This window comes from Perca fluviatilis, chromosome 2 (assembly GCF_010015445.1).
Source record: "Perca fluviatilis chromosome 2, GENO_Pfluv_1.0, whole genome shotgun sequence".
NCBI lineage: Eukaryota > Metazoa > Chordata > Actinopteri > Perciformes > Percidae > Perca > Perca fluviatilis.
In genome coordinates this window covers 26,942,547-26,965,348 of record NC_053113.1, presented here as the reverse complement: position 1 = coordinate 26,965,348, position 22,802 = coordinate 26,942,547, and the positions used below count along the sequence as shown (strand labels likewise).

The 22,802-nt window shown below is 40.6% G+C and overlaps 1 protein-coding gene and 1 non-coding gene across 4 annotated transcripts; both read right to left on the bottom strand.

The window, feature by feature from the left end:
* Positions 1-1,484: 1,484 nt before the first annotated feature.
* On the bottom strand, positions 1,485-21,341 carry LOC120571886 (NADPH oxidase 4). 3 transcript variants are annotated; one of them, XM_039821000.1, is made up of 18 exons: positions 20,843-21,339; positions 20,207-20,302; positions 16,402-16,512; positions 16,033-16,120; positions 14,632-14,729; positions 13,536-13,563; positions 13,090-13,162; positions 11,784-11,864; positions 10,710-10,869; positions 8,968-9,132; positions 8,638-8,700; positions 7,873-7,933; positions 7,057-7,138; positions 5,813-5,932; positions 5,593-5,701; positions 4,227-4,295; positions 2,208-2,308; positions 1,485-2,081 (listed from the first exon to the last, which is right to left on the bottom strand). In XM_039821000.1, the coding sequence occupies exons 1-18, from the start codon at positions 20,897-20,899 to the stop codon at positions 1,961-1,963; spliced, it is 1,683 nt and encodes a 560-aa protein (XP_039676934.1). In that variant the 5' UTR covers positions 20,900-21,339; the 3' UTR covers positions 1,485-1,960. The 3 variants fall into 3 exon arrangements, with proteins under 3 accessions (XP_039676934.1, XP_039676943.1, XP_039676953.1); XM_039821009.1 differs by having other exon boundaries at positions 16,033-16,117; positions 20,843-21,338; XM_039821019.1 differs by lacking the exon at positions 4,227-4,295 and having other exon boundaries at positions 20,843-21,341.
* Positions 3,519-3,590, bottom strand: trnad-guc. The gene has a single exon. It is a non-coding gene; the product is annotated as a tRNA-Asp (tRNA).
* Positions 21,342-22,802: the final 1,461 nt, after the last annotated feature.

The window sequence follows — 22,802 nt, the reverse complement described above, 5'->3', positions numbered from 1 at the left end:
CTCACAGACCAATCAAATATTACTGTCTTTGTATTACAAAAGTTACCAGCTCAGACAAAGGAAATGTTTGTTCTGTGAGGTGGGACTCTAAAGCAACATTTCCCTCTCTCACATTAGATGCCAGCATGAGAAAACTAATTTACTCCACAGAGGGGTGTGTCAGGGGAAAGATGAAATCCAACAACAACTTTAGAATCAAAATGTTATGACTGTAACTTCTGTTCCCTGAACTAGAGGAATGAGGTACAATGAGGTACGCCCCACATGACCTAGCTTAAGACACCTCTATATAAGCCTTTTAAGGCAGATTATCTCTGGTGACGCATGTGAGGTGGAGCCTCACATACTATGTGTTGTACCTCATTCCTCTCCTTCAGGGAACAAAAGTTATAGTCATAAAATTGTGTTCCCTTTCAGTCAATTCACTCGGTGCAACACATATAGTATGGGACATATATTCATGCCCCATAGAGCAGCCCCCGAACCAGAGTAAAACCTCCAGCATTTCTGTGCATAATAGACCCAGCAGAAAGGACAGAATGAGCCACCAAAGGGGCTGTCACATCCTAACTGTAATACCAGTGACGACCAACTGGCTACAGCACAGGTATCACTCACAGATACCCCTTTAAACAAAGCCCATGATATTGCCATGCACCTGGTCCAATATCGCCCTCACACTGTGAGGAAACAGACAACCTCTGCTGCTACAATCCAGAGGTCTATCTAGTAAGGCCCTTGGCCTTGTCATGCAAAGAGAAGCCGCAGATGACTTCTTTTTCACCTGTTTACGAAGCAAAATCAAAATCAAAATCAGCGCTCTAGTGGGTAGCCACCGGTGGCTAACAGCAACAGGGGCCATTAAACTAACTGTTAGCTGGCGAAACAGAGTTAACTGGCTGCAGCCAACAAGCCTATCGCAACAGTGGTGTTCTTCGCGAGGTGAAGAGTGTAAGAACTGAAGGATGACCATGCTGATGGATGTATATATGTGCAGGCGGGGCCTCACATTCGTCACCACAAGCCATCTGCCTTTAAAGGTTCCATGACATGGTGCTCTTTGGATGCTTTTATATAGGCCTTAGTGGTCCCCTAATACTGTATCTGAAGTCTCTTTCCCGAAATTCAGCCTTGGTGCGGAATTACAGCCACTAGAGCCATTGCTACAATGAGCTTTCCTTAGTATGTGCCATTTCTGTGTCTGTAGCTATTGAGGAGGAGAGAGGGGGGGCAAGGTGGAGGGTGGGGGTGTGGCCTTGACCAACTGCCGCTTTTCTCGTTTGAAAGCCATGATGTCTCTCTCTTTCATGGGCGGGCCAAATTCTCTGGGTGGGCAAAGCAGAGAAAGGGGAGGTAATCTTGCTCCTTATGACTTCATAAGGAGCAAGATTCCAGATCGGCCCATCTGAGCTTTCATTTTCTCAAAGACAGAGCAGGATACCCGGGGCTCGGTTTACACCTATCGCCATTTCTAGCCACTGGGGGACCATAGGCAGGCTGAGGGAACGCATATTAATGTTAAAAAACCTCATAAAGTAAAATTTTCATGCCATGGGACCTTTAAAGGCGTGAAGAGAGGTGTCTTCAGGTAGGTCATGTGGGGCATGATATCCCATACTATAAGTGTTGTACCAAGTGAATCGACTAAAAGGGAATACAGAGCATCATGAGTGGAGAATCCGAGCAGCGGGCTGGTTTCTTAAGTTTTTCTCAGAGGTTGATTGGATCAAGCTTCAGTTGCTTCAATCAGTTGGGGGTATGGCTGGTCTGTAGAGAGGAACAGGCCTCATGCTGCATGTTGAGGTCTTGTCCTGCTGGGCCTTTTATGACAATGGGCAGGGATGCATGTGAAACAATAATATAGTCTGTGAATATTCAAGTTCTTTTAGCCAGTTTCACATGTCAAATGGCACAGTTTATTTAAGTGAGGTTGAAGTGTAGAACCAGCTCGGATGTTTGATCAGCTGAAGGACTCCTTGTTGAATTCAAAGGTTGTTCCAGAGGATCGGGCTGAGTTACACAGTCTATGGAGGGTCCTGGAGATGCCCTTTGGTCCACAGCAGAAAACCCCGACTCGCTTACTGAAACCACACAGAGAGAGTGAGAGAGAGAGAGAGAGAGAGAGAGAGAGAGAGAGAGAGAGAGAGTTAATAGATGTTATAACACTCGGTTCATACTCCACCCCTGGACCTTCCCACTCTACTCACTGCTTATTGGTCTTCCCAATCTCATCGAACAGTAACTTCCACTTGGGTCGACCAACCAGCAGCCTCGAGGTGAGTGGGCGGTACTTGTCCTCAGACATGCCCTGAAAAATAAGGCAGATAACAAGAACATCCCAGTTTTATCTTTTGTCATTTCAGGGCAGCGGAAACAAGCTGTCAACACAACACTGACATACTATCACTTTTTAAGTTGATCAAGTTTTTTAGCTAGTTGAATATGTAAATCAGTAATGGAGGAACATTATCATTCATGGAACATTGTATATCTCCTATACTAGAGTAATCTGACCAAGCATGACAACAGGTTCTCCATTTTCCCTCCAGTTCCTCTACTTCTCTTGCTTCCTCCTGCTAACTTACAAACTGTCGCAGCCCGTGCTCTCTAGTTTAAGGGTCATTCAATTTTATCTGCAGCTGTGGGCAGTTTGGGGCAAAGCAGGGTAAATTCAGTGGCTAACGTGGTGGGATTAAGTTAAAATAATGAACTGCATGGGTTCTTTCTGTATCAGCAAAGTAAGCTACTGATATATTGAACCTTGTCAAAGTTGAATATTTATCTATTTTTAGAATTTCAATTTCCAAAAAGACCACTAGGTAAATTACATTTATCTGTGCTCTGTATGTTGCAAATAATTATTTTTTAATGTATTGTGTAGATGACAGAAGGTGTGTTAAAGGATACAGGACGGTGTTGACAATGTTGTTTTACTCTTCATTAATAGGCAACTATGTTTATATTTAAAGCAGACTGTATTATTCATCTACAATGTAAAGAGGAGATTTTTACAGAAACAAAACAACATTCAACACTTTTTAGACTGCTGGTTCAGTTTGTGTGTTAGAGAATGAGAACCCAATAAACTCACTATATCTCAAGCCATTTCCATAAGACATGGGTGTGAGACAAATGTCAGGCCATGTCTTTTTGTGGTCAGCCAGTTAATCACGAATCCTGCATCAATCCTTTTTTTTCACAAGCAGCTGTGAAACAGGTCAGGAATTTCTGTTGAGGGGTAAGGCAACACCCAAACGTGTTATCCGATTTCCTGCCTTTACTGGGCTTGCTTACAAACTAAGATTATTAAAGCTGGATGTCTGTGCAGAGGAAAAGCTGGAGCCCTCCCAAATCAGGAGCATGAAACATAAACATGGACAAAGACTAAACGGAGCGTTTGGCATAGTTCAGTCGTAGTAGTTGTGCTTCCTTTGACAGGCCTCTGATTCATGACTGACTGGTTTTACGGCTCCTTGTAAACTTGGTCAGCGTGCAACGGGCTCTGGAAAAGTGCAACTCTCCCCGTCGGGGAATTGAACCCCGGTCTCCCGCGTGACAGGCGGGGATACTCACCACTATACTAACGAGGAGCTGTTGTGAAGAAGTCACATGACCAAACAAATAGGAAGTCAGCAACACTATACTATACTGGACGAAATATTAGCAGCTATTTATAGTATGATCAAAATATGCCCAAACTGTTTCTAAATTATAACTCTGTGGCCTTGTATTTTCTTTTTACAGAAACTGAGACAAGTAAGCATTTCTTCCAACATGATGTCTCTAATTCATGGTCTCTAATGGCTGTTTAAAGCAAGAACAGGTGAAAAGAGTTTGAGTTTAAAACAAGTGGATTACTATAAAAGTGCTCAAGCAGAAAAAATTTGACACAATAAATACTGTGTAGCTCAGAGAGAGAACAGACAGCCAACAATCGAAAGACAGTTAACTCAAAAGAAGACTTTGGACTTGAATGTGCTGTAGCTTCTCTTTCTGTCATATACTGCCCTCTAATGGCTTAGGTTTTTAAGACTGACAAACAATGGATCAATGAAGAGATGAATGAGTGAACAGACAGAATGAAATGAAAAGATGAACATACAAAGCTAGACAGTGTGTGTGTGTGTGTGTGTGTGTGTGTGTGTGTGTGTGTGTGTGTGTGTGTGTGTGTGTGTGTGTGTGTGTGTGTGTGTGTGTGTGCGTGTGTGTGTGTGTGTCACATTTACCTGCAGGTTGTCTGCCTGACTGACGTACAGTTTCAGATTAAAGTAGTCCGGTCTGTTTTCCTGCCAAAGCTAAACGACAAACACGTACATGGAAATGTGTTTTAGTGGAGCTGTGATGCCTTTGGTTTAATTCATCAAAGTGATATTTAAGATAAAATGCAACATTTATTCCTTGAAACAGGAGAGGTAAAATTACTAACAGCCACAAGAGGGCATAAAATACAATAAACCCGAAACTAGTGTTTATCCAGGTCCCTGACATTTCATTATTAATCTATATTGTAAGAAGAAAAGAATTGCCTTGATTCTCCCTAGGGCATGTATTCTGTACACTGTTGAGTGTTTCAGTATGCCTGTAAAGATGTTCTTTGCAAAAAACAAAAACACACACAAAAACAAACTCGAAAAACTTTCTTTGACCCGACTGAGAGCAAACAAAAAAAACCCTAATAGGTATAATAGCCTGTGGCAAGTTGATTATCTTTGCTGGTAAACTTGATTAACTTACTGTAGAAGGAGATGCATGCACAGACATTTTGAGAGGCAGTGGCTCAGTTAAAAAAATGCAAAATAACTACTTAAAGTGCTCATATTATGCTCATTTTCAGTTTCATAATTGTATTTAAAGGTAGGTTTATGTGGTTTAATTTTCAAAAAACACCATATTTTTTGTTGTACTGCACATTGCTGCAGCTCCTCTTTTCACCCTGTGTGTTGAGCTCTCTGTTTTAGCTACACAGTGAGGCATCTCACTTCTGTTCCATCTTTGTTGGGAGTTGCACATGCGCAGTAGATACTCACTTAGTCAGTGCTTGGGCACAGACATTATTCACGGGGAGAGTCTAGACTAACGTGACTAGATAGAACTACGTGTGAAAGTTACGGACATGGCGGCAGTAGTTCAACCATACATGTTCGAACAAGAATCAGATCCTGAAGAAGGAGGGGAGTCTCTTGCAGAACCTGAGACTCAGAGAATTCAAATGTTTCGGTCGATGACATAGACGGCCCTGCCGATTTTGACCAGCTCACCCGGAGACTGAAGGCAAGATACATTCAGAAACCCATATCTCCCTCAAAACAGCGTGGATGTTTGCTTTTTTTCAAGTTTGTATGCATGTGGAAGCACCAGAGACACAAAATAACACCCCAAATCCCAGAAAAAAGTATTTTTTTTCATAATATGGGCACGAGTTCTTTCAGAAAGTGAATCTTCTGACCCAATCCTAACATTCAAGCAATCAAAAACACTGGATGTTGGTCAAACAATTACCACACTGATTATGAACCAAAGTTCAAGTTCACAAGTCACACATGTTTTAATTAGTATAACATGTAGGCTATGGCATGCAAAATGTGTCCTGACCTTGTGATGAACAGCACACAGCAGCTCAGCAAACCAGTAGAAGGACTGGAGCTCCCTGCAGACCCACACAAAGTACAATCTCTGCAATCTGAAACCCGTCCAGCCATCACTGGGTGTACAGCAGGGAGGAGGAAAGATAGAAAGAAACATATGAATACTTGTACAAATTGTTCATTTGTCCGTATGCGATGTTTGTATGTTTTTTCTTTTCATAACTCACAGCAGAGCATGCAGCACGCAGGCGAACGGCGTGACTCCTATTCCACCCGCGACACAAACACTGACGTTGTAGTTAAACACTTCCTCTGATGGACTTCCAAAGGGACCATCCACGTAAAGCCTGAACATACCGTACAGTATGGACAAAAACACAAAAGACAATTAGCCAAGAAACTGGACAAATATACACAAATATATTTATACCTTCCCCTCAGGGTCAAACACACATAAGCAGATAAACATCCTGCATTTGAATTCCCACAGACTGGGTGCAGCTTGTTTGATCCCAAACACACACACACACACACACACACACACACACACACACACACACACACACACACACAAACACACACATACCCGTCATCTCTGCAACAGCTGCTCAAACACTTGTGTCTTCGATGACAAGCACTGTGGTCAGTAAAAATATCGGTTTGACAGCTTTGCACTTATCTGAAAGCCAATTTTTTCACTTTTGATGTAGCTTGGCTAGCAGTTTCCCCCTGTTTACAGCCTTTGTGCTAAGCTAGGCTAAACCATTTTTGGACCTAATTCCTAACTGAGATGAAGCTCGTATCAATTTCACAGATGGTGCATATTTTCCAAAATTTCTGACTGTTCTTCTTGCGTGGAAACAGTGTTGAGTAATATTACCTGCACTCATTTTACCAACCACTTTATTGGTGACATTTGTAAAAACAAACCCATCGACATCAATTCAAATGATCTTAAAGTGCTGATTTTATAAGAGATAAGATAAGATAACTTTATTAATCCCACACAAAAAAACACATCACACACATCAGAATAACACAAATACACATTAAATAGACATAGGAAAACATATACAAAAAGTATAAGAAATAGAAGAAAATAGGATTAGCGTTATATTAATAACTTTAATAAAAAATAAAATAACTTTTAATAAAATTGATTATCCTGTTATAAAAAAACAGGGGGGGTTGGTGGATTGATGGTTTGTTTAGCTCTGGTTTACTGTCACAAAACAAACTCTCCATCTCTGCCTATCTCTCTCTCAAACACAAAGCAGGAAGAGGACAGGGTCAGATGTCAGGAGGTCGAAACCACTGACCCCTCTGTCATTCTAAATCTTCATGAGAAATTATGTCAGCCACATCACTCACTCACACACACACACACACACACACACACACACACACACACACACACACACACACACACACACACACACACACACACACACACACACACACAAAAACGTACTTGGGGTATCTCCTCTGTTGCACCATGGGAAGGATCTCCAAGTCTATCCTTGGTTCAGGAACTAGCAGCTGTGTAAACCGCTCTGAGAGGAGAAGAGGAGAGGTTTCGCATTTCACATTAGATCATCCACTGATCTAACTCTCTAAGATTGGACAATGTAATAAAGATTTTAATGCAAACAGTACTGTATTCCATTCCATTTCCATTTCTATTTGGATGTGTATACACATTCCAACTCAATGCTTTCCAAGGTCCACTAAAACATGTGGTCATGACAGATTAAGGTGTGTGTGGATGAGTACGGTAGCAAGTGGAAATGAGTGTACATGTTCTTGCATATGTCACAGGCTCTCAAAGGCTACGACTTTCTTTAGAAGTAAGTCCCTTTTGAGTCTGCTGCATACCAATACAACTTACAGTCAGAAAAGTGCAAAAAAATTATAGTTTTTTGTAATTTCCTTTTCCTTTTCTGACATACTGTATGTACATGTAAAGTGTGTGTGCCTTAAACACAGCAAGTTGTGAAAGTCAAAAACAGTCCCAAAAAAATCTGTTGACTGTGTGTGTGTGCACTCATGGAAAATGCAGTTTTCCAACCAGACAATAAAACTGTGGGAACCATGCATACAGTACATAAACAGTGCAGCATGTAGCATGCAGTTTTCCCGATATGCATCCTCCCCAGAGAGAAAAGACAAAACAAAATGACTTGCATCCTGTCAACTCTGATAGGGAACAGAAAATGTGTGCAAGTGTCTATTTGTCTGTCCTTATATCTGTGTGTTTCTGCACATGTAACCGTGTATGCGCACCCACCAGTCCAGTCTCCCACGACTCGGAGATGGATGCCAAACGTTTTCTTGTTCTCTGTAGGACACTGCGGGAGTTAGAGAGCAGACAGTAAGTTACAACAAAATACACACAAACACATACACACACACACACACACACACACCCCAAAACACAGACAAAGACAAAGAAATACACTGCATACACTCTCAGTTGTTGGAAAGTACAAAACACATTCACGTACAACTAACACAAAGACACACACACACACACACAACCCAATGCATGTCCACAGTAGATAGCTACAACTCTTCTCATTACATGTAACAATGAACACACACACACACACACACACACACACACACAGCCTTCCTGTTGGCAGACGGCGTTACTAGCCTCAGGGGTCTGTCTGCTCTCTGTCAGAGTGATTCCCTGCCCTCCTCCTCAAAGCTCCATAAAACACCAGGCATAGACATGCACAATCTGTGTGTGTGTGTGTGTGTCTGTGTGTGTCCTGTATGCTGACTGAACAGAAAGTTGTCAGTTTGTCTTCTGCTTTTGTCTCATACAATCTGGACAATCTGAAAACATCAACAAACAATGTGAAACAGAATACTGATGGACGGCCCAGCTGTCATTCAAGTGCCAGCCAGCAGAAGAGGAGGGCGGGATGTTGAGATAGACAAAGAACTGCATGTTCTTTGCCAGGGGGAAGAAAGTTTAAGAAACTGTAAAAACGTGTGTGTGTGTGCATTGTGTCATGAGTGAGGAATGCGTTGCATAAAGTCTTACCGTTGTGAGCGTGAATGGATGGTTCTCAAAGGAAGAGACACCTGGACAGTTGAGAACAATATACTGAGAAAGAGAGGGACGAAATGGAGAGACAACAGGACAACAGAGAGAGAGAGGGGGGTGGGGGGGAGAAAGAGAGGATTAGAGAGGGGGCATGTGGAGACAAAAAAGTGAGAGAAACAAAGATGGAAGCACAGAAGAAAGAAACAAAGTTAGTTATAGCAGAGAAATTTATATTCTCCTCAAAAACATCATATGATTTATCAAATAGTAAAGTGATCAAATTCAACAGAGATGTAACAAAAAGCTAGACATGTCATGTGTTCTCACCTGTCCAGGACGAGCTTTGAAGTTCTTTTTTAGCATGCGCAACTCGATGACATCACAGGGGTGCCTGATGACTGTCACTATGGTGACAGGGTCGCAGCTCCGGATGTAGCGGTAGAAACGCTCGGCACAGTAAAGACAAAGAGGACCGGACACCCAAAGCCATGTCTACAAATAGACAAAGAGAAACACAGACTTTCTACGTACATCATGTGAACACTTAATCACCCAAAAAGGTAATGGGATCAGTTGTAAAGAACAGTTTGATGTCATGTTTGTTGCCTTGTTTCCGCAATTTCTTTGGTGAGTACATTGTTACAGTAGCATGACCAATACAACTGTTGATCATAGCTACAAAAATAAACCCCAAGTTGTAGCAAAACGTAGGAACGTGCTTCTTTGTCTGCACATATGGGAACATTTATGTGGCATTATTCTTCCATACTTGTACAGATTTTAGGCTTAACATTAACGTTATAAAGTCTTTTTACAAAGTTGGACGAACCACCCAGTTTGTTTGACATGCAGCGTTGTTGAGAATTGGGTACCCATAACACCTTTCTCTGAACAGACCTGCAGTGAGGTTCACATATATAAGTGTAAATTTCCATTCACATGATCATCTCCTCTGAAGTGAAGATGGATTCTTGCTGTTCTTGTACTGAGCAGCGGAAAGTTGAATATGATGGCATTACGTTACCTAAATATTTCAGTACATCAGCTTCTGTCGACATGCTTCAGCTAGCACATGCAAGATAGTTACCCCTGTTGCTTGCCTTATAATCACACCAGATGAACTAAAACTAAGTGTAAATTAGCTATTTTTATGTGTGTGTATGTTTATACATATTTGAAAACAGATACAGACAGTGTATTAGTAGTCTACTAATTAGCTAAATCAATTACCTTAGTGTTAAATTTAGATTTTAAATATATGTAACTGCAATGTAACTTTGCAGCCATTTTGCCACCAATTTATGCCTACATCTGTAGTTCTTTTTACCAATTGAACACATCTAATTGTCAGAAATTCCTACTCGAAATTACAACAGGAGGCTGACTTAAAAAAAAAATCCCACTAGGCTGCTCATTATTACGATCTGTGTGATATTAAAAGAGTGCAGCATTAGCCCTGACACAGTAGGTGTTGGGAATCTTATGTTGTATCAATTGCTGTCATTCAAGGCTTTCTTATTCTCCTAACTTGTTTCTCAAAACACAAGGGGTGTCTGAATCAAACTCAGCAAAGAGAGTATATTCGTGAGAACAAATGCAAAATCTCTCCACTTTCTATCACAGTGTGTGGTGTTTCTGTTTCTTTCTATTGGCAGTTACCTGTGGCAGACTAATTGCTCACAACTCCTGTAAACCCTGCAGAGCACAATCAGGTTTAAGGGGGATTTTATGAAACCAGCCCGTTGCTTAACGACCATGTGCAAACACATAATCACACACGCAGGAAGAAACACAAACGCAGGCCTTGATGTAGAAAGAGGATGCCTGCCCCTCCCTTACAGCACTACACCTCTAATAAACGGGACCAACTCCATCCAACACCTCCCAAATACTCAACATACACGTACACTTACACACCCTCTACAAGACAGACACACACTTACAGGTACGAACACTTCCTTCAACATGCACACAAATAAATATGAATGCGAAGATATATATAATAGACGTGCACCGCCTACACACACACACACACACACACACATATACACACACACACACACACACACCTGGGGGTAATGTGGCTGGAAGTGAGCCTCCTCTCCGCATCTTCTCTCTTCATCCTCACCCTGCTCCAGCTCCTCGCCCTGTTGCTCTGTGCCGCTCTGATTGGCTCGGAGGCAGCCAGGAGGGTGGGCCTCTAAGTTGGTCTGATACTTCAGAGCTCCTCTAATGGAAAGGACAAGAATCAAGGTGATGTTAGATTGGTTATTTTAGAGTAGCATTTAGGATTTCAGAGGTGTGGTTATTGGTAGTGCAATAGGAACATTTTGACCCCCTCTTTACTACTACATTCGGACCACATCATATCATAAAACCCATGCATTTTTCATGTATTATCTGCCTAACATGTCAGAACGCAATATCGTGATATAGTAATAATTAGTAATAATATAGTTATTTTAATGACACTGCACATTTAGTTATTCAAAATGTACAAAGGCATGGAGGTCAGGTGTACTGGAAACCTGCTGGTGAAGTTAGTGTGATTGTGTTTGTGTGTTTTGTGTGTTCAGCCAGTGACCACAAATGTGACCTAACAAGAAATTGCCATCAAGAAAATATTTAAAGCAAATTGCCTTTGACATAAGCTTAAAAGTATAGATACAGGCTGTTAGTTAATATAACTCAACCAGACTAAATACAACACAACATACACTGCAAAAAGAGAACAGGCATGTACAAACAAACCCTGGTTCTACAGTTTAACAGCTGTCAGTGGAGGCACCCTGATTTCCCATGAAAAACGTCACCTATATCTTGTCAGAACAAGAATTTAAATGTAATTTCATGTTGAATATGTCAATAACATGACATTTTTTGAATGATGAAAGTCAGTACTGCATGGTTTCATTTTTTCCAAAGTTGCTGATGGAAATTCAGAGATGTCTCCAGCTGTCAGCGGGAGTCTCCAATATTTGCCGACATTCGCATGTGAAGCAAACTCTTACCTTGTCTTTTGGAATCAGTGGTTGGGATGGAGACAAACTGTACCAACAGTGCAGAAAAATTGCCCGACTCATGCAGAGATAAACCCACATACATGCACACACACAGATTTAGTGCTAAGCGCTGAGACCTACCCGACCATGTGCACCATGAGGATGATGTAGAATATAATGAAGAGGTTGTGTGTGTACCAGAAGATCTCATAGTTGGACAACCTGAAAAAAAGCAAAAAGAACAACATATATGATTATTTTCAAAGAAACTCTTGCTTCTAAGTCACACCAAGGATGTTTTAAAAGCCAAAATAGATGTAAATGAGGAATAATAACATAACAAGAAAACGAGCAGGAACAACAAAAGAAGAAAGCGAGGTCAGAGTTTGTTTAGGAACAGACGCACAGACTCCCAGCTCAGAGCCTGAGTAAGCAGGACATCAGAGGTCAATATTAAAGGGGTCATTACACACAACGACCCCCCCCCCCCCCCATAAACACTGCAAGCAATGAACATCATCAAACCCTGTATTCATCTTCTTTTACTGCAGCTTCTTTCATGCTTGTTTTCTTAAAGCAAACCCTGTTTCTGTACAGGGATACCACAGGAACTGAGCAGCTTGGTTCATTTTAAATCACATTATATGTGTTCACCCCTGTTAGGTGGTTATTGCCTCATAATCCAGACGTTAACCTCAGAAAACTGATAGGGTTTTGCAGAACTTAATTGAAACTGCCTCATTTTTAAAGACTGATGCTCAAATAAACAAACCAATACTGTAGATTTAGCTGGAAATCATTTTCCAGAACCCAAAGTTCATTACCAAATATAGAATATTTTAACGTGTAACCTGTACAACTACATTTGCAATTAAACTGCCTCTGTTCTCAGTAGTGGGCTACAAAAATCTATTTTTTGGCCATACAAGAGACTAATATTTCTGATAGTATACGTATTGCATGCGAAAAGGCTAGATAAAAGCAGCAAAAAAGCGACTTGAGAAGCTTTTTTTCTTTTCTCATTATCTCACTGGATCATTGTGACTCATTATGTAGGTATTTTTAAGCCTCCATCTCACCGCTCTAACCACTTACCCAAACTCTGGTGGTCTGGAAAAGCCTCTTATAGTTCAATTACTGAAGAAAGCAAGGACAGTGCATGAGCACACGCACTTCAAGTCTCACACACCTGCATGGGTTACACACAAATACACACACATACGTACATGCGCACATGCAGAGTGAGTGACCCACTATGACCTGAGTAATGACAGAGCGGATGAGTGGAACACTTAGTGAGGATTTGCTCTGAACAGACCTCTGTTAGCATGTCCCATTTACAGTTGCTCACACGGCAAACAAACCAAAAAGGTTTTCTCTTAAACATATACAAAGTGATTTTTTAGGCTTTGGGAAACTTTTACAAATGGTGTTTTTGCTGACCTACCGTACGCAGTAGGAGGAGGATGTGAACATCAGGAAGAGGATAAGAACCAACAGGACGCCTGTGACTCCTGGGACTGAATAGAATCAGCCAATTAGAGAGCAGAGGCAAAGTCAAGTTAACATCCCAGGACACATACATGTGAGACACATGTAAGGGGAGATGCCTGCTCACTATGATATTCCCACAATTTTAAAAAGTAAACAATTTAATAGTAAGCAAACAACCTTTTTTTCTACAAAGATGTATTTTTCCCACTAAAACAGCAAACATACAGGGAAGAGAAAGAGAGGACTAAACACAGCATGACGTCCTCTCTTCTTGGCATAAAGCCACTCTAATCCGCTACACATTTACCACGTTCAATGTTACACAAGTAAAAACATTCCAGCATTCACATGCATACACACCTCTGGTCTATATACTGTATAAGAAAAAATTGTTCTTACTTGTGGTCAAAATGATCAGTTTGGGGTCCTGTAAAGGAAACACAACAAATACATAATTGCCCACTTTATGCAGCATAGAGGTGAGGTGCAGGATTAATATTTCTCTTTTCGTGTGTGCAACTAAACACCATGAATGAATGCCTTTGAGGAGATTTTCCACAGTGTTTGGACGACATGTTTTGAGCATACCTCTGCCTTAAACTGATGGTTCGGAGTAATTCACCCTAGTGTCCTTTGCACCATGACCTCGAGCCAAACACCCCCCCAGAAGCTTTTTTCACCTGGGTCTTACATTGGGAGAGTTAGCTAGAGTAGCGTTATCAGCTGAATAGCTTAGCGCAGGGGCTAACGGACCCACGTTTATATCTTGTAAATTACCCCACTAATAATGCCCGAAATGATACCAAACGTCTACAAGTAGTACAAATAGGTTATGCTCTCATAAAACGATGGATTGGAAAGTTTGTAAGTACACCAGAAGTTTATGTAAATAACACTTGCCTGCTGGCTTCTGCTCTCTGCTGTTGTTGTTGCTGCTGTAAGACGAGTGCTTAGGGCCGTCTACAAATTACAACACCGAAAAGAGATGCAACAAAAATATTTATTAATTTAACTTTTTTTTTAAGTAAGTGCTGTAGTATAACTAGCAGGAGACAAGTAATAATTGAGGTAAGTTTGGAGACATTACCTTATTTAATCATTGAATTAATAAATATTTTTGTTGTAACTCTTTTCGGTGTAGTAATTTGTAGACGGCCCTAAGCACTCGTCTAACTGCAGGTAGCAGCAGCAGCAACAGAGAGCTGAAGAGAGCAGGCAAGTGTTCATAAACTTCTGGTGTACTTACAAACTTTCCAATCCATCGTTTTATGAGAGCATAACTATTTTTTTTTTTTAATGTTTTTTATTTTTTAGGGTATTTTAATGGGTAAAATAAAAAAAAAAAAAATGGTTATTAATATTTTTTTTTTTTTTTTTTTTATTTTTTTATTTTTTTAATTTTAAAATAAAAAAAAAAGGGGGAAAAAAAAAAAAAAAAAAAAATAGAACGTCCTCACAAGTACAAAGTACGAATGTGCATGCATTTGTGTCTCACCTCTCCTCTAAAGCGAGCCAAATTGAGAGCAGGAAAGTCATCTGAGTAGCTCACACTGAAGTTGACGACATTAACCAGGTGTGCAGACACGTGTACAACTACAGAAGAAGACAAAGTCTGACACAATGCTCATTTAAAAACACACATTTTTTGTGCATAGATACCAGCAGACATACAGAACAGCTCCTCTGCCTTAAAAACACACGCATACACACAATTATAAAAGGTCAAAATGAACTGCTAGCGCATACTCAAACAAACATCTCTTTGTCTATTCAGCAAAAAGTCAGCAAAACATTCTCCTGACTCACTGGCACGCACACACACACACACACACACACACACACACACACACACACACACACACACACAACTCCCTGACATCATAGGCTAACCATGCAGCCGTTCAACAGCTGATGGAATTAGAGGGTGTAATCATGAGACACAAGGGTCCTTTTTTCTCACTCACATCCTTTTTCCCTCCCACTGCTTCCCACCCCTCTTCCCCCCCTCTCTTTTTCTTCTCTATGTCTCTCTCCTATCCCTGCTGTCTCTCTGTCTTATTTGTCATTTGTTATCTCAGAACTGTGGAACTCCACTATTAGAACATGAGACCTTTGCCTAAAGGGAAGAAATCTTGGCCTCTGCTGCTTCGATTTTGACCATGCCTTTTTAAGGCGTACCTTTTGATTCCAATTTTATGGAAGTAAATACTGAATCCCTTAAGAATGTTAACTGGTGGAGCAGAAATGCAAGTTGTTAAACATTTTTATTCAGAGATCCCTGGTCAAATGTAAAGCTCTTAGAAACTGTGAAAACCTGCTTGGTATTTGTACACAAAATGTTTTGTCTCTGCAGAACACACTGAGTGTTACATCCCAACACTCATCAGCCACTATCAAGATGTTACTACTGAATGAACAGGACCTATGTACAATGAGTGGATCACTGCGAGGAAAATCACACAGCATATGGTGATATGTACGTAGGTGGCGGGTGGTGAGTGCTGAATTAGGTTGTCTTTTTCCTGAGAAAAAGAGTCAGGTGTTACTGTACAGATATAAAGTCAGGCTTCTTAGAAAAAACATGAATGAGTAAGAGGAAGAAGCCTGTAAAGCAGAGACCCAGTGGACCCACATCTGCTTAAAGCTCCCATGATGTCATGAGAGGAGACTCACAAGAGCAACAACACACAGGCACAAACACACACACAGCTGGACGGCGACAACACACATGACCAGCTGGAGGGACATCCCAGCTGGTACGCCAGGAATGCTCAGCCAACCTGGGTCCATTTATCCACACTTCACATACACACACATGCTCATCCAGACACACACACACACACACACAGTGATACATGAAGAAATATGAGCTGTGGTGATAAGTGACAGTTTTTACCAGAGAAGATGCAGATGGCTACTCCACATGCCACATGAAAGGTCTTGCTCTTATCCAGCAGTCTGCGAGTCTCTCGGCTCGATACCTGCTTGAGTATGTGTATTGTAACACAGACAACAGTATTATCTTATAACATGTATATATATATACACACACCTTTAATACACCTAACTCATTTCAACGTATCCTCTTACCCTCCCTTCATGTAGAATTGATCTTTACCAATAATGCACTAAAATCATAACAGTTTTCATGCAATTTTACATTGCTACAATTCCTACAACTCTGCATCTTTCAAAGTGGCATAAACAAACCATCCCATCCTACCTCCCTCTTTCCTCACTCCACAGTCCTCAGTCTCTTTCTTACCGTGTGTGTTCCTCGGACGAAGGTGAGCAGGGAGCGACACATGGGCAACAGCACCAAGCTGCAGTTCAGGTTCAGCACAGATGCAGAAGCCCTGCTGATGCACAGCCCTAGCTGGGAAAGACACACACACACACACACACACACACACACACACACACACACACACACACACACACACACACACACACACACACACACACACACACACACACGTTAGGCAGGTTTCTGAAATGAGCTCTGATGGAGCAGACGTAAAGTAATAAGGGTCTGCTGGATTAAGATACACACTTTTGAGCCATTTATATTCAGATCAGGACTATTTAATGTGGGCACCGAGGTCTTGAGGCATGACTACCCTGCTACACAACATCTTTGCCCTTCTCAGTATGGCGCTTGTGTATCATTCTCCTTTAGGTGTCTATCTGCTGAGGCTTTGCTTTAAAATAGAACTGTGTTTTCCTACTCCAATAAACCAGGGTTTTTTAAAGTCTAACACTGCGGGCCTAGCCTAGCTTTGAAATGTATTGGTTGTTAAATTGTACTTTGTTGCTTTACAAAGAACGGTGGATGTGGGCTGTTTGACATTTGGCTACCGACACTACAACACAGTGATGAAACAACTAACATTCAATTTGGTGTCTTCAGTGTTTATTGGTGTGCAGACTTGTTTTACATTATGAATGACCCTGACGCTTTCCATACTATCACTGCAACCCACAGTGAGTACAGGATCATTGTCATCAAAGTTGAATGTAGACAACAAATATGTGTCCTCCTTAATTCAGTAGTTGTGTTGTGTTTTATGTGAACTTAATTGCTTGAACCTGCAGTATTAGGTATTTTGGCCAGGCAGTTGGAACCGGCTGTGAACATAACATTGAATGTAACATTGATAACATTGTGAACACAACACGGCTTCTGAAATACAAGAATGGAGCACACAAACAGGTCAAAATGAGAATCTACATATAGCAGGTCAAGGTTAATACCAGCGTACTTTAAAGTCTGATACCTTTACCCTTTAAAAACTTCCCACGCACAGTCACTCAACACAGCTTCCCAAAGAAAAGCAGCTGATGGCAAAACCACAAGTAGGAGATCTGATATCCTGCTTTCAATACACCCCCAACAGCCCGATAAACCAAAGCACATGCGCACAAATACACTCACACAAACACATTCACACACACATTGCACCATACAGGTGAATGAAATAAGTTGCTTTTTTTTAAAGTTAAATCTGAATTCCCTTCAACAGCATTAAAGCTTTAAAATGCATCCCCATCTTACATGTGTACACACATAAACTTAAGCCCTCTGGCAAGGCATTCAGTCAGAGCCAGCGGCATGCCCACACTTGCCCCTCTCTCCCTGTGCTTCCCACTGTACATGAATAGCTCACACATGCTGCTAGATGCCAAATCTTATTTTTCCTTTTATTTAATATGACACACACCTCTCTTTCAATTGATTTACATATTGTATTTTCTTCACTGACATAATACAAATTCAGGTCTTGAACATTGGGGAGCAAATAGCTGGTGAAGAGCAACAGGCAGTGTGTGAGCTTAGAAAGTCTCAGGTGATTGGAGAGGAATGTCAGTGGCATTTGTATTTTGTGATTTTCTCCGAAGACAAGGATTCACTCACACACACACACACACACACACACAGACACCAACATGAACTTGTGACAACAATTACACTGATGCCCACATGAGTCAACAAGCATCAGAACTCCTGATTCTGTGTGCCCAGGCTCATGTCACTATTGGACCGGCCCCTAGAGTCAGCCAACCTGTGAGAACACACACACACACACACACACACACACACACACACACACACACACACACACACACACACACACACACACACACACACACACACACACACAGAGAGAGCTGGCTAATTGCCATCATAGTTCAGAGTTCAAAGTCAAAACTCAGACTCATTAGATCTACATGTGACAGTCTACCATCTATCACAATACCAGCTACTGTGATATAAACAGAAGAAGCCAGGAGCAGCTTGTTTCTTCAAAAACAGTCTGTGAAAACTTGAAGTCTGATGGTTGTCATCTGGTAAGTCACTTAGAAGTGTAACATGACCAATTTTGGGGCCAATTTAGTGAATATTTATTCTCCATGAGTGTCAGATTTTTCTCCTTAAATGTAGCTTTTACAGAAGCTCTTCACTGATTTCACTCAATCTGTGCACCCTGCACTGGCTACCAGTGGTGGCTCGAATCCAATTCAAGTCACTGGTACTTGCCTACCGTGGTGTGAATGGCTCAGGCCCATTCTACATCCAGGACATGGCCAAACCATACACCCCAGCCCATCCACTAAGCTCTGCTACTACCAAGCGGTTTGCTACTCTATTACTACGAGGGGGGCCCAGCTACTGCTCAACAAAATCCCAACTGTTTGCAGTTCACACTGCATTTTGGCACATGAAAAGGTGTGGGGGGGGTACTTTCTCTTGTTTCTAAAATGTAGCACTTGAAGCAGTTTTGCTTATTTGATTAATTTTATGTACTTGCATGCTTCTTGTGATTTTGGGGTGGTATGTTCATGGTTGAATGCACTTATTGTAAATTGCTTTGGATAAAAGCATCAACTAAACAAATTTAATTTAATCTGAACTGCTATTTCATGATATGAAATAGCAGCTATTTTATATATGCTATTTTCATCATGAATTTTGTAGTTTTTGTAATACTTCTCTCTTTGTACACAATCACACACTTGTACACACAAACACAGTCCGAAGTAGAAATCCAATCAAGCATAATAAGTGAGAACACCTGTGTGTGCTTTAAGAAGTCCAAAAAAATGAAATGCCATCTCACTTGTTTACTTGCCTGTATATAAGAGATTTTCAATAGCTTACTCAATAGTTAGCAGTTTCTTGAGATTTCTTACACTTAATCATCTTAATTTTGTGTCAGCACTAATTGGTGTAGTTTCACATGCAGTACATGCAGACACTCAAATGAAATGGTTGAGGTTAAATATAGTAACTATATAGAAAAAAGGGAGTCATTTTAGACAGAGTAGGTCTTTTTCACAGCAACCATTTTGAATTGTGATTAGTAAGAAATGCACAGGTGTTACATGAAGAAGAAGAAGAAGAAGAAGAAGAAGAAGAAGAAGAAGAAGAAGAAGAAGAAGCAGAAGAAGACATGCCTTATTTATCCCGCAAGGGTAAATTCACAATTCACTCTGGTATTAATGATGTCTTGCCAGGACAGTGTGACATTGAGCCAGCATGCACAATACCAGGACCCCAAATTCAGCCATTGTTTATTTTATTGTTTACACATGTGCTTTTCCTACTGTGACATGTAAAAGAAATTCTACCATAAAAACTACATCAGCATAATCTAGTACATATAATAAGGGTTTTGGTGGTTGTGGCAGTTATTACGTTTTACTATTACCGTGCGTGGGATCGCAGGTAACAATCTGAAGCGAACCGATGTTGGCAAACCAATATCAACTTTTTTAGGCTTCCTTGCAAGCCATCATGTGACTTTTGGAGAATTAGGGGAATAAATAAACATAATAGGCAATATGAACATAATATTTGAAACTTATATTTAGTTGCGTAACACCTGTTCTATTTGGAAGTGACAACAGGTTACATTCTCGTATTTTGAATGTGGGTGGTAGTAAAGTAAAACCTTTTGTTAACATTTGAATTACAGACTATAACCTTTAAAAACATTGAGTATTAGGTATTAAGACACACAAATAAATTAATAAATGCATTGTGCAGATGTAAATGTGTCAGGGCTTACCCCGAGCATCTTGTAGAGGTAGTGATACTGCTGTCCAGTGTAGTACAGAAGGAAGGTCTTTAAGAAGAGCCAAGTGTTCACTCCCAGCCACAGCATCTATACACATACACACACACACACACACACACACACACACACACACACACACACACACACACACACACACACACACACACACACACCACATGAATGTACAGTGTAGCCTTAACTACAGGATATTCATTATCAGGACATTGTCAACACATAGAAATAAAATAACATCTCTAATGTTTTTTGTTGGGCTTGAAACATTTCGTGGACATTTAATGTTTCAGGATTTGCATTTCGTCTTATAACACAATATAAACACATGGCATACAAAGGTTGTAGTAGGCTGTGTGGATACACAGCACATAAAGTACAATAAACTCACTATAGAGCACTGACAACCTGACTAACTGTGTGTGCCTCTTCAGGATGGAAGTTGGTAGGCTACAGAACTTAGTGAGCATAACTTGTCTTGAGAAAAGAAAGGTGTTTTCAACGGCTCACGAGCAGGCAAAACAAACATGTCCATTAACAGCCTACGATATGAGTGGAGTCGAACAGATGAATGTAAAGATAATAATGCTAAATCTCTGACAAAGGTTGCCCTACCAGGACCAAGTGCTTTCCTCCCTCGTTGGCGACCCAGCTCCTCACCGACACAACCATGATGCCTTCACTGACTCAGAAGCTGCCTAAACCTTTTTCACCAAAGCCTCGGTGTGGCTGAGAGGTAAAGTATCGTTCTCCCTGCAGCTCTGTATGCCTGTGTGCAGCGTCCACAGACCGGCCGGAGTCTGCTCCGTCCCCCCTGCACTCCTCCGTGACGCCGCTGCTGTCTGCTCAGAGCGCAGTTTGACTTTTCATCTAGTCTCAGCAGTGAAGAGCTCCGTCTGAAACTATCTCCTCACAGCTCGCTTCCGTTTGCTTTACGGTCGAGCTGAACGTTAAGTGGGCAGCGTCGTTAAAACATCTTGAATAAAAATGACTTTGGGGCGAATAAAGTTAACAGACAAACGGACAGGAGAACAATAAACCTCGCTCCTCAGCTGCTCCTCTTCGTCACTAGAGGGCGCCACAGTCTAACAATGAAAATGGCTCTGACAGTGAAGTGCAATTATAACCCTCACCTATGAGCTATGACCTCCATAAAAAAGTTCAAGTGGTACGTGCACCCGTTAAAAAGGGGTTATACGTTGTTACTAACTGCATTATCACTGATTAAGGAACATTACTAATTACTAATTACTAAATACATTACTTACTAATGCTGAAATGTAGTCGAGTAGAACTAGAAAGTGGCATGAAAAGAAAAGATTCAAGTAAAGTACAAGTACCTCAAATTTGTACTTAAGTACAGTACTTGAGTAAATGTACTTAGTTACGTTCCACCACTGGCAGCAATGATGATTACAAATCCTTTGATTTACGTATTAATATGCATAACTGCAGATTGGATGTCTTATTACTATTAGAAAGACAGAGCATTTATTAGATTGCCAACAGTTATATCTGCTTTATTACCAAATTAAAAGGGTAAACACCTGCCAACAGGATTTTTACAACCTGCTGACCCCAAATTAATTCTTAAAAATGTCTTATAACTAATCCATGGAGCAATACTAAATTATTTATTAACCATAATAAACCCATTGGTTACAACTTACCGCCCCTTTGCTGTAGTTTTATTTTTAGTATATATATTTATACATATATTGTTTATATTCTAATACTTGATTTTCTTAACCTTCTTTATTTAGAGAATGTGTGACATGCACCTACAACACCAAAACAAATTCCTTGTGTGTGTCAAAAACGTACTGGGCAATAAAGCTTTTTCTGATTCTGATTTATAAAGATGGCCTTATTAGAAAGTGGCCTCAAAGTGACAAACCCAGCATAAGCAATGATTTAAAGGTGATAAGGCTTATTTTTAACATATGTGTTAATCTCTGAAATTTCTTTATAGTTTATAGATTTGTAGATTAATAATCAGAATTTTGGGGGGAAATGAGCCACATGACTGCAAGTTATGAATACCTCACAAGTGCACCAAATTCTAAATACCATCTCTGTGGGTTGTTGGTGCCATCCTGTGTCTTTAGTAAGAAATGCCGCTGAAGCTGTAATGAAAGAAGATTTCAATTGGACCAGAGATTTATCTTGAAATAAAGGACATTACAAACAGATGTGTATACTGGATAAAAAAACTGAAAAAATGAAAAGACAAATAAAGTAAAGTTGTGTCTATATGACCCCTCAGTCCAAATAAGTCATCTGTTACACTATATAACCAAAGGTATGTGGACACCTGCATCCACAACAGGCCAAACTCAATGCTACAGCAGTTATATTTTACACAACTATATAGCAGTTTATTCTTAGCAATTGACAAAACAATCTCACGTTAAGGTTCCATTTAATAGAATGAAGCTCCAGATCAGCTTTTAAACATGACCTTTGGGATGAGCTTGTTTTGTAGTATAGGAAAGGCCATTTCCTGCTTCAATATTACAATACCATTATGTCCTGAACCAGGTCTATATAGAAATAGCTTTCTGAGTTTTGTTTG